We start from the raw sequence: 13,798 nt of genomic DNA, 5'->3' as shown, positions 1-13,798 counted from the left end.
GATGTCTGAGTGAAGTTGTACCTGTCATTACAATAGAAGGTGATGTCTGAGTGAAGTTGTACCTGTCATTACAGTAGAAGGTGATGTCTGAGTGAAGTTGTACCTGTCATTACAGTAGAAGGTGATGTCTGAGTGAAGTTGTACCTGTTGTACCTGTCATTACAATAGAAGGTGATGTCTGAGTGAAGTTGTACCTGTCATTACAGTAGAAGGTGATGTCTGAGTGAAGTTGTACCTGTCATCACAGTAGAAGGTGATGTCTGAGTGAAGTTGTACCTGTCATTACAATAGAAGGTGATGTCTGAGTGAAGTTGTACCTGTCATTACAGTAGAAGGTGATGTCTGAGTGAAGTTGTACCTGTCATTACAGTAGAAGGTGATGTCTGAGTGAAGTTGTACCTGTCATCACAGTAGAAGGTGATGTCTGAGGGAAGTTGTACTTACATGTACTGCTGGCTGTGTAGACATCTAGAAGGCTAGCTGGCTGTGCTACAAACACTGCTACCACACCTGCCCTTCTTTCTCTCTGGTGTGTTAAGGGGTTCAGAACAAGTGGAGGAGGGCACACCGGCGCCACTTGTGGCAGCTTTATGTAACTGCACCTAAACAGAATACCTGCCTCTGGGCCAGATTGAGGCACACCTGAGTTAACCGAGCTTTATTTTGAAACCAACATTGTTCAGACCTTCACATCTGAATGGTTTTAGAGACTATCTTGATGAAATGGTACAAGCCTGTGCACATATAAAGAAAGAGAAATCCCAGTGCACAGCAGTACGTACATCCTGGTGTTGTTTTGGCAGAGCAACCAGTATTCACAAACAAGAGTAAAAACCCACACACTACAAACCCCAGGCTGAACATAATAACAGCTGCTATGGATCTATCTGTCTCCCTGACCTGTCTGTCTCTGTCTCCTGGGACCTGTCTGTCTCTGTCTTCTGTGACCTGTCTGTCTCTGTCTCCTGGGACCTGTCTGTCTCTGTCTCCCTGACCTGTCTGTCTCTGTTTCCTGTGACCTGTCTGTCTCTGCTCCTGTGACCTGTCTGTCTCTGTCTCCCTGACCTGTCTGTCTCTGTTTCCCTGACCTGTCTGTCTCTGTCTCCCTGACCTGTCTGTCTCTGTCTCCTGGGACCTGTCTGTCTCTGTCTCCCTGACCTGTCTGTCTCTGTCTCCTGGGACCTGTCTGTCTCTGTCTCCCTGACCTGTCTGTCTCTGTCTCCCTGACCTGTCTGTCTCTGACTCCCTGACTTGTCTGTCTCTGTCTCCTTGGCCTGTCTGTCTGTCTCTGTCTCCCTGACCTGTCTGTCTCTGACTCCTTGAATGTGACTGAGATCCCCCCTCCTCCTCAGGACCATTGATATTCATCAACTGACCATCCAAAATGGAAGCTGTGCACCAACCCTGATCACATCTGTGACATCTGATCTTTCTTGATACTGTATCCCATTTATTGATTTATTTTGGTTTTCTTGAATTTCCTGATGTATACGCAATTCAGCTTTTAGCTGCCATGTTTAGTGGAATAAACGAAACAAATCCCCACTCAGTACATAGCAACAGGTAGCAACAGGTTAGAGAGGCGGACTAGAAGGTTGTCAGTTCAAATCCCAAACCAGGTATAATGAACTACTGGGTTCAGATCCAAGACCAGGTATAATGAACTACTGGGTTCAGATCCCAGACCAGGTATAATGAACTACTGGGTTCAGATCCAAGACCAGGTATAATGAACTACTGGGTTCAGATGAACTACTGGGTTTATATCCCAGACCAGGCATAATGAACTACTGGGTTCAGATCCCAGACAAGCAAAAATTAACTACTGGGTTCAGATCCCAGACCAGGCATAATGAACTACTGGGTTCAAATCCCAGACCAGCTATAATGAACTACTGGGTTCAGATCCCAGACCAGGTATAATGAACTACTGGGTTCAGATCCCAGACCAGGTAGTATAAACTACTGGGTTCAGATCCCAGACCAGGCATAATGAACTACTGGGTTCCGATCCCAGACCAGGCATAATGAACTACTGGGTTCAAATCCCAGACCAGCTATAATGAACTACTGGGTTCAGATGAACTACTGGGTTCAGATCCCAGACCAGGTATAATGAACTACTGGGTTCAGATCCCAGACCAGGTAGTATAAACTACTGGGTTCAGATCCCAGACCAGGCATAATGAACTACTGGGTTCAGATCCCAGACTAGGCATAATGAACTACTGGGTTCAAATCCCAGACCAGCTATAATGAACTACTGGGTTCAGATGAACTACTGGGTTCAGATCCCAGACCAGGTGGAATGAACTACTGGGTTCAGATCCCAGACCAGGCATAATGAACTACTGGGTTCAGATCCCAGACCAGGCATAATGAACTACTGGGTTCAGATCCCAGACCAGGTATAATGAACTACTGGGTTCAGATCCCAGACTAGGTATAATGAACTACTGGGTTCAGATCTCAGACCAGGCATAATTAACGACTGGGTTCAGATCTCAGACCAGGTATAATGAACTACTGGGTTCAGATCCCAGACCAGGCATAATGAACTACTGGGTTCAGATCTCAGACCAGGCATAATGAACTACTGGGTTCAGATCCCAGACCAGGTATAATGAACTACTGGGTTCAGATCCCAGACCAGGTAGAATGAACTACTGGGTTCAGATCCCAGACCAGGTATAATGAACTACTGGGTTCAGATCCCAGACCAGGTATAATGAACTACTGGGTTCAGATCCCAGACTAGGTATAATGAACTACTGGGTTCAGATCCCAGACCAGGTATAATGAACTACTGGGTTCAAATCCCAGGTGCTCACACATAGAGATAGCACACACACATCCTTGATAATGTGCAACACTCTCTCTCTCTCTCTCTCTCTCTCTCTCTCAATTCAATTCAATTCAATTCAAGAGCTTTATTGGCATGGGAAACATGTGTTAACATTGCCAAAGCAAGTAGCTATACAACATCGCCCTCTAGTGAAAAATATTAAACATAGCAGCACAGCATATTCACTGTATCATATTCCCATAAAGATTAATGAGCCAAATAAAATTAGAACTGCTTATAGTCAGTAGATTCATATAGAGTTGTAATGACTGACATACAGTCTCCCAATAAAACCTGTGAGCCAGCCCAGTACACGTTACTGTGGCTTAGGAGCTAAAGGAGGTCAAATAGACTGTCTCTCTGTCTCTCTCTCTCTCTCTCTCCCTCACTCAGAGAGCAATCAGACCAGCTACACTCTCAGCAACAAAGCACTGTATACAAAAAACTGTCTGGACTCAAGCCACACCTTCCTAGTCATTTAATCTCACTGACAAACCTACAGGTAGAGAGAGAGAAAGAGGGAGAGAGAGAGAGAGAGAGAAAGAGAAAGAGAGAGAAAGAGAGAGAGTATGTGTGTGTGTGGGTTGTTTGTGTGTCAGCAACACCACTAGACATAGAGAGAGAGAGCGAGAGAGTGTGTGTGTGTGTGGGTTGTTTGTGTGTCAGCAACACCACTAGACATAGTGATATACTGAAACAAATTGTATTATCTGAAGCATTTACCACAGGGAGGCCAGAGGAAGCAATCTCTAATACACACACACACACACACACACACACACACACACACACACACACACACACACACACACACACTTGCCCGGAACGCCCAGAGCAATCTCCTACAGACAGGGAAGGTGAAAGAGGAAATTCACTAATCGCCGAGGCAATGTCAGAATACAAAAACTGACTGGACTGACACACGCATACTCTCTCTCTCTCTCTCTCTCTCTCTCTCTCTCTCTCTCTCTCTCTCTCTCTCTCTCTCTCTCTCTCTCTCTCTCTCATGCTCTCACGCTCTCTCTCTCTCTCTCTCTCTCTTTTCTCTCTGTCTGTCTGAGAGGTAGTGTTCTCATACAGACTGAACAGCTTGGCAAGGAAAACAACCAAACTGCCAACAATAGAACAACAACAGAACAGAACGCTAACAGAATGATCAGATATAGGACTGGTCTTAGTGGTCTAACAGGGCGTGAGGACAATGTGACCAGGCAGGGGAGAGGGAGGAAGGGAAGGAGACCACTGCTGGTACGTCCATTGATCGAGGCTCTCACCCTTATCAGAATGATGAAATCTAAACCAGCAGAGAACTGAACACCACTATAAGAGGTCTAGCCCACAAACATGGTAGAAGCAGAGGGAACGGCAGGATATCTTATTTCTGTAGTGAGACAGCTTGATGTACCAGTACACCCCCTGGACAGGACACTAGTCTATCTCCTGTTTCTGTAGTGAGACAGCTTGATGTACAGGACACCCCCTGGACAGGACACTAGTCTATCTCCTGTTTCTGTAGTGAGACAGCTTGATGTACAGTACACCCCCTGGACAGGACACTAGTCTATCTCCTGTTTCTGTAGTGAGACAGCTTGATGTACAGGACACCCCCTGGACAGGACACTAGTCTATCTCCTGTTTCTGTAGTGAGACAGCTTGATGTACAGTACACCCCCTGGACAGGACTCTAGTCTATATCCTGTTTCTGTAGTGAGACAGCTTGATGTACCAGTACACCCCCTGGACAGGACACTAGTCTATCTCCTGTTTCTGTAGTGAGACAGCTTGATGTACAGTACACCCCCTGGACAGGACACTAGTCTATCTCCTGTTTCTGTAGTGAGACAGCTTGATGTACAGTACACCCACTGGAAAGGACACGAGTCTGTAGCAGGACCTTACCCCCAATCTTTCTCCTTAATGCTGAGTGCCAAGCACAGAGTACTTTAATCCCATTTTCTTCCCATATGGTAATTACAGTCTTGTAGAAAAAGAAACGCACACCTATTTAGACGAGGTGCTGGCTAGCGGAGTAGAAAACTTGAAAATAAAAGAGAGCCGGAACACTCTAGGAGCTCAGATGCCCAAAAAAATGTAATTACCAACGTTCCGACAGCCAAGCTGTCTTCATCAGGGTACGACCATACCTCATCATCATACTTCATCATACCCTGATGACGACAGTGCTGCTCTCTTTTATTTTCAAGTTACAGTCTGGTCCCATCTCTGTAACTTCCCTACGGACTCGGGAGAGGTGAAGGTCACGACCCTGCCGAGCCATACCGCTTCTTGATACATTGCTCGTGTAACCAGGAAGCGAGCCGCACCAAATGTGTCGTAGGAAACATCGTCCAACTGGCGACCGGGAGTCGGCTTGCAGGCGCCCAGGCCTGCCACAAGGAGTCGATAGAGAGCGATGGGACAAGGAAATCCCGGCCGGCCAAACACTCCCCTAACCCGGACGACGCTGGGCCAAACCCTCCCCTAACCTGGACGACGCTGGGCCAAACCCTCCCCTAACCCGGACGACGCTGGGCCAAACCCTCCCCTAACCCGGACGACACTGGGCCAGACCCTCCCCTAACCCGGACGACGCTGGGCCATACCCTCCCCTAACCCGGACGACACTGGGCCAGACCCTCCCCTAACCCGGACGACGCTGGGCCAAACCCTCCCCTAACCTGGACGACGCTGGGCCAAACCCTCCCCTAACCCGGACAACGCTGGGCCAAACCCTCCCCTAACCTGGACGACGCTGGGCCAAACCCTCCCCTAACCTGGACGACGCTGGGCCAATTGTACGGCACCTCATTGGCCTCCCAGTGACACAGCCTGGGATCAAACCAGGGTCTATAGTGACGCCTCAAGCACTGCAATGCAGTATAGTATAATGTATGTTACCTGGTAGATGTAATATAATGTATGTTACCTGGTAGATACATTATAATGTATGTTACCAGGTAGATGTAATATAATGTATGTTACCTGGTATGTTACCTGGTAGATATAATATAATGTATGTTACCTGGTAGATATAATATAATGGGTGTTACCTGGTATGTTACCTGGTAGATGTAATATAATGGGTGTTACCTGGTATGTTACCTGGTAGATATAATATCATGTATGTTACCTGGTATGTTACCTGGTAGATGTAATATAATGTATGTTACCTGGTAGATATAATATAATGAATGTTACCTGGTATGTTACCTGGTAGATATAATATAATGTATGTTACCTGGTAGATATAATATAATGTATGTTACCTGGTATGTTACCTGGTAGATGTAATATAATGGATGTTACCTGGTATGTTACCTGGTATATGTAATATAATGTATGTTACCTGGTATGTTACCTGGTAGATGTAATATAATGTATGGTACCTGGTATGTTACCAGGTAGATGTAATATAATGTATGTTACCTGGTATGTTACCTGGTAGATGTAATATAATGTATGTTACCTGGTAGATATAATATAATGTATGTTACCTGGTATGTTACCTGGTAGATGTAATATAATGGGTGTTACCTGGTATGTTACCTGGTAGATATAATATAATGTATGTTACCAGGTAGATGTAATATAATGGGTGTTACCTGGTATGTTACCAGGTAGATGTAATATAATGTATGTTACCTGGTATGTTACCTGGTAGATGTAATATAATGGATGTTACCTGGTATGTTACCTGGTAGATGTAATATAATGGATGTTACCTGGTATGTTACCTGGTAGATATAATATAATGGATGTTACCAGGTAGATGTAATATAATGGGTGTTACCTGGTATGTTACCAGGTAGATGTAATATAATGTACGTTACCTGGTATGTTACCTGGTAGATGTAATATAATGTATGTTACCAGGTAGATGTAATATAATGGGTGTTACCTGGTATGTTACCTGGTAGATGTAATATAATGGGTGTTACCTGGTATGTTACCTGGTAGATGTAATATAATGTATGTTACCTGGTATGTTACCTGGTAGATGTAATATAATGGGTGTTACCTGGTATGTTACCTGGTAGATGTAATATAATGGATGTTACCTGGTAGATGTAATATAATGTATGTTACCTGGTAGATGTAATATAATGTATGTTACCTGGTAGATGTAATATAATGGATGTTACCTGGTATGTTACCTGGTAGATGTAATATAATGGATGTTACCTGGTAGATGTAATATAATGTATGTTACCTGGTAGATGTAATATAATGGATGTTACCTGGTATGTTACCTGGTAGATGTAATATAATGTATGTTACCTGGTATGTTACCTGGTAGATGTAATATAATGTATGTTACCAGGTAGATGTAATATAATGGGTGTTACCTGGTATGTTACCTGGTAGATGTAATATAATGTATGTTACCTGGTAGATGTAATATAATGTATGTTACCTGGTATGTTACCTGGTAGATGTAATATTATGGGTGTTACCTGGTATGTTACCTGGTAGATGTAATATAATGTATGTTACCTGGTAGATGTAATATAATGTGTGTTACCTGGTATGTTACCTGGTAGATGTAATATAATGGGTGTTACCTGGTATGGTACCTGGTGGATGTAATATAATGGATGTTACCTGGTAGATGTAATATAATGGATGTTACCTGGTAGATGTAATATTATGGGTGTTACCTGGTATGTTACCTGGTAGATATAATATAATGTATGTTACCAGGAAGATGTAATATAATGGGTGTTACCTGGTATGTTACCAGGTAGATGTAATATAATGTATGTTACCTGGTATGTTACCTGGTAGATGTAATATAATGTATGTTACCAGGTAGATGTAATATAATGGATGTTACCTGGTATGTTACCTGGTAGATGTAATATAATGGATGTTACCTGGTAGATGTAATATAATGGATGTTACCTGGTATGTTACCTGGTAGATGTAATATAATGGATGTTACCTGGTATGTTACCTGGTAGATGTAATATAATGGGTGTTACCTGGTATGTTACCTGGTAGATGTAATATAATGGATGTTACCTGGTAGATGTAATATAATGGATGTTACCTGGTATGTTACCTGGTAGATGTAATATAATGTATGTTACCTGGTAGATGTAATATAATGGGTGTTACCTGGTAGATGTAATATAATGTATGTTACCTGGTAGATGTAATATAATGGATGTTACCTGGTATGTTACCTGGTAGATATAATATAATGTATGTTACCTGGTAGATGTAATATAATGGATGTTACCTGGTATGTTACCTGGTAGATGTAATATAATGGATGTTACCTGGTATGTTACCTGGTAGATGTAATATAATGGATGTTACCTGGTAGATGTAATATAATGGATGTTACCTGGTATGTTACCTGGTATATGTAATATAATGTATGTTACCTGGTTTGTTACCTGGTAGATGTCATATAATGTATGTTACCTGGTATGTTACCTGGTAGATGTAATATAATGGATGTTACCTGGTATGTTACCTGGTAGATGTAATTTAATGTATGTTACCAGGTAGATGTAATATAATGGATGTTACCTGGTATGTTACCTGGTAGATGTAACATCATGTATGTTACCTGGTATGTTACCTGGTAGATGTAATATAATGGATGTTACCTGGTATGTTACCTGGTAGATATAATATAATGTATGTTACCTGGTAGATGTAATATAATGGATGTTACCTGGTATGTTACCTGGTAGATGTAATATAATGGATGTTACCTGGTATGTTACCTGGTAGATATAATATAATGTATGTTACCTGGTAGATGTAATATAATGGATGTTACCTGGTATGTTACCTGGTAGATGTAATATAATGTATGTTACCTGGTAGATGTAATATAATGGGTGTTACCTGGTAGATGTAATATAATGTATGTTACCTGGTAGATGTAATATAATGGATGTTACCTGGTATGTTACCTGGTAGATATAATATAATGTATGTTACCTGGTAGATGTAATATAATGGATGTTACCTGGTATGTTACCTGGTAGATGTAATATAATGGATGTTACCTGGTATGTTACCTGGTAGATGTAATACAATGGATGTTACCTGGTATGTTACCTGGTAGATGTAATATAATGGATGTTACCTGGTAGATGTAATACAATGGATGTTACCTGGTATGTTACCTGGTAGATGTAATATAATGTATGTTACCTGGTAGATGTAATAAAATGGATGTTACCTGGTATGTTACCTGGTATATGTAATATAATGTATGTTACCTGGTATGTTACCTGGTAGATGTCATATAATGTATGTTACCTGGTATGTTACCTGGTAGATGTAATATAATGGATGTTACCTGGTATGTTACCTGGTAGATGTAATATAATGGATGTTACCTGGTATGTTACCTGGTAGATATAATATAATGTATGTTACCTGGTAGATGTAATATAATGGATGTTACCTGGTATGTTACCTGGTAGATGTAATATAATGGATGTTACCTGGTATGTTACCTGGTAGATGTAATATAATGGATGTTACCTGGTATGTTACCTGGTATATGTAATATAATGTATGTTACCTGGTTTGTTACCTGGTAGATGTCATATAATGTATGTTACCTGGTATGTTACCTGGTAGATGTAATATAATGGATGTTACCTGGTATGTTACCTGGTAGATGTAATATAATGTATGTTACCTGGTATGTTACCTGGTAGATGTAATTTAATGTATGTTACCAGGTAGATGTAATATAATGGATGTTACCTGGTATGTTACCTGGTAGATGTAACATAATGTATGTTACCTGGTATGTTACCTGGTAGATGTAATATAATGGATGTTACCTGGTATGTTACCTGGTAGATATAATATAATGTATGTTACCTGGTAGATGTAATATAATGGATGTTACCTGGTATGTTACCTGGTAGATGTAATATAATGGGTGTTACCTGGTATGTTACCTGGTAGATGTAATATAATGGATGTTACCTGGTAGATGTAATATAATGGATGTTACCTGGTATGTTACCTGGTAGATGTAATATAATGTATGTTACCTGGTAGATGTAATATAATGGGTGTTACCTGGTAGATGTAATATAATGTATGTTACCTGGTAGATGTAATATAATGGATGTTACCTGGTATGTTACCTGGTAGATATAATATAATGTATGTTACCTGGTAGATGTAATATAATGGATGTTACCTGGTATGTTACCTGGTAGATGTAATATAATGGATGTTACCTGGTATGTTACCTGGTAGATGTAATACAATGGATGTTACCTGGTATGTTACCTGGTAGATGTAATATAATGGATGTTACCTGGTAGATGTAATACAATGGATGTTACCTGGTATGTTACCTGGTAGATGTAATATAATGTATGTTACCTGGTAGATGTAATATAATGGATGTTACCTGGTATGTTACCTGGTAGATATAATATAATGTATGTTACCTGGTAGATGTAATATAATGGATGTTACCTGGTATGTTACCTGGTAGATGTAATATAATGGATGTTACCTGGTATGTTACCTGGTAGATGTAATATAATGGATGTTACCTGGTAGATGTAATATAATGTATGTTACCTGGTAGATGTAATATAATGTGTGTTACCTGGTAGATGTAATATAATGGATGTTACCTGGTATGTTACCTGGTAGATGTAATATAATGGGTGTTACCTGGTATGTTACCTGGTAGATGTAATATAATGGATGTTACCTGGTAGATGTAATATAATGGATGTTACCTGGTATGTTACCTGGTAGATGTAATATAATGTATGTTACCTGGTAGATGTAATATAATGGGTGTTACCTGGTAGATGTAATATAATGTATGTTACCTGGTAGATGTAACATAATGTATGTTACCTGGTATGTTACCTGGTAGATGTAATATAATGGATGTTACCTGGTATGTTACCTGGTAGATATAATATAATGTATGTTACCTGGTAGATGTAATATAATGGGTGTTACCTGGTAGATGTAATATAATGTATGTTACCTGGTAGATGTAATATAATGGATGTTACCTGGTATGTTACCTGGTAGATGTAATATAATGGGTGTTACCTGGTATGTTACCTGGTAGATGTAATATAATGGATGTTACCTGGTAGATGTAATATAATGGATGTTACCTGGTATGTTACCTGGTAGATGTAATATAATGTATGTTACCTGGTAGATGTAATATAATGGGTGTTACCTGGTAGATGTAATATAATGTATGTTACCTGGTAGATGTAATATAATGGATGTTACCTGGTATGTTACCTGGTAGATATAATATAATGTATGTTACCTGGTAGATGTAATATAATGGATGTTACCTGGTATGTTACCTGGTAGATGTAATATAATGGATGTTACCTGGTATGTTACCTGGTAGATGTAATACAATGGATGTTACCTGGTATGTTACCTGGTAGATGTAATATAATGGATGTTACCTGGTAGATGTAATACAATGGATGTTACCTGGTATGTTACCTGGTAGATGTAATATAATGTATGTTACCTGGTAGATGTAATATAATGGATGTTACCTGGTATGTTACCTGGTATATGTAATATAATGTATGTTACCTGGTATGTTACCTGGTAGATGTCATATAATGTATGTTACCTGGTATGTTACCTGGTAGATGTAATATAATGGATGTTACCTGGTATGTTACCTGGTAGATGTAATATAATGTATGTTACCTGGTATGTTACCTGGTAGATGTAATATAATGTATGTTACCAGGTAGATGTAATATAATGGATGTTACCTGGTATGTTACCTGGTAGATGTAACATAATGTATGTTACCTGGTATGTTACCAGGTAGATGTAATATAATGGATGTTACCTGGTATGTTACCTGGTAGATATAATATAATGTATGTTACCTGGTAGATGTAATATAATGGATGTTACCTGGTATGTTACCTGGTAGATGTAATATAATGGGTGTTACCTGGTATGTTACCTGGTAGATGTAATATAATGTATGTTACCTGGTAGATGTAATATAATGGATGTTACCTGGTATGTTACCTGGTAGATATAATATAATGGATGTTACCTGGTAGATGTAATATAATGGATGTTACCTGGTATGTTACCTGGTAGATGTAATATAATGGGTGTTACCTGGTATGTTACCTGGTAGATGTAATATAATGTATGTTACCTGGTAGATGTAATATAATGTATGTTACCTGGTAGATGTAATATAATGTATGTTACCTGGTAGATGTAATATAATGGGTGTTACCTGGTAGATGTAATATAATGTATGTTACCTGGTAGATGTAATATAATGGGTGTTACCTGGTAGATGTAATATAATGGGTGTTACCTGGTAGATGTAATATAATGGATGTTACCTGGTAGATGTAATATAATGTATGTTACCTGGTAGATGTAATATAATGTGTGTTACCTGGTATGTTACCTGGTAGATGTAATATAATGTATGTTACCTGGTAGATGTAATATAATGGATGTTACCTGGTATGTTACCTGGTAGATATAATATAATGGATGTTACCTGGTAGATGTAATATAATGGATGTTACCTGGTATGTTACCTGGTAGATGTAATATAATGGGTGTTACCTGGTATGTTACCTGGTAGATGTAATATAATGTATGTTACCTGGTAGATGTAATATAATGTATGTTACCTGGTAGATGTAATATAATGTATGTTACCTGGTAGATGTAATATAATGGGTGTTACCTGGTAGATGTAATATAATGTATGTTACCTGGTAGATGTAATATAATGGGTGTTACCTGGTAGATGTAATATAATGGGTGTTACCTGGTAGATGTAATATAATGGATGTTACCTGGTAGATGTAATATAATGTATGTTACCTGGTAGATGTAATATAATGGATGTTACCTGGTATGTTACCTGGTAGATGTAATATAATGGGTGTTACCTGGTATGTTACCTGGTAGATGTAATATAATGGGTGTTACCTGGTATGTTACCTGGTAGATGTAATATAATGGATGTTACCTGGTATGTTACCTGGTAGATGTAATATATTGGATGTTACCTGGTAGATGTAATATAATGTATGTTACCTGGTATGTTACCTGGTAGATGTAATATAATGTATGTTACCTGGTATGTTACCTGGTAGATGTAATATAATGTATGTTACCTGGTAGATGTAATATAATGTGTGTTACCTGGTATGTTACCTGGTAGATGTAATATAATGGATGTTACCTGGTAGATGTATCCATTGTCAGTCTGAATGGGTATACTACGAGGACCCAGAGCTGTCTTCAGAATCTCCTCACATCCTAAAAGAGGGCGAGAAACAGAGAGAGAGATAAAGCCCCTTGAATTGAATTGATAGGGAGAGAGAGAGAGAAAGAGGGAGTGAGAGAAAGAAAGAGAGAGACAGAGACAGAGAGAGAGACAGAGGCAGAGAGAGAGAGAGAGACAGAGAGAGAGAAACAGAGAGAGAGAGAGATAGGGGGAGAGAGAGAGAGAGAAAGAGAGAGGGAGAGACAGAGAGACAGAGAGAAACAGAGAGAGAGACAGAGAGACAGAGAGACACAGAGAGAGAAACAGAGAGAGAGGCAGAGAGACAGAGAGAGAGAGACAGAAAGAGACAGAGAGAGAGAGAGACAGAGAGCCAGAGAGAGAGAGACAGAGAGAGAGACAGAGAGACAGAGAGACAGAGAGAGAGAGATAGAGGGGGTAGAAGAGATAAATTATTAGTAAACGAGTGACAAGATGAGTAATAACCACAGGACGTGTTCCTCAGGTGGTCTGTAGGATCTCTCTCTCTCTGTCTCTCTCTTTCTCTTTCTGGCTCTCTCTTTCTCTCTCTCTCCCTCTTTCTGTCTCTCTCTCTCTCTCCCTCTTTCTGTCTCTCTCCCTCTTTCTGTCTCTCTCTCTCTTTCTGTCTCTCTCTTTCTCTTTCTGTCTCTCTCCCT

At 39.9% G+C, this 13,798-nt stretch overlaps 1 protein-coding gene across 1 annotated transcript in view; it reads right to left on the bottom strand.

The window, feature by feature from the left end:
• Positions 1 to 13,798, bottom strand: part of LOC139422356 (rab11 family-interacting protein 4A-like) — a 112,096-nt gene that overhangs the window by 55,005 nt on the left and 43,293 nt on the right. The window contains 1 exon segment of the mRNA XM_071173560.1: positions 13,080 to 13,156. Coding sequence (XP_071029661.1) covers positions 13,080 to 13,156 — 77 coding nt within the window.

This window comes from Oncorhynchus clarkii, chromosome 12 (assembly GCF_045791955.1).
Source record: "Oncorhynchus clarkii lewisi isolate Uvic-CL-2024 chromosome 12, UVic_Ocla_1.0, whole genome shotgun sequence".
Taxonomy (NCBI): Eukaryota; Metazoa; Chordata; class Actinopteri; order Salmoniformes; family Salmonidae; genus Oncorhynchus; species Oncorhynchus clarkii.
Note: the sequence above shows the minus strand (reverse complement) of the source record. Positions and strands in the feature narration are given on the sequence as shown.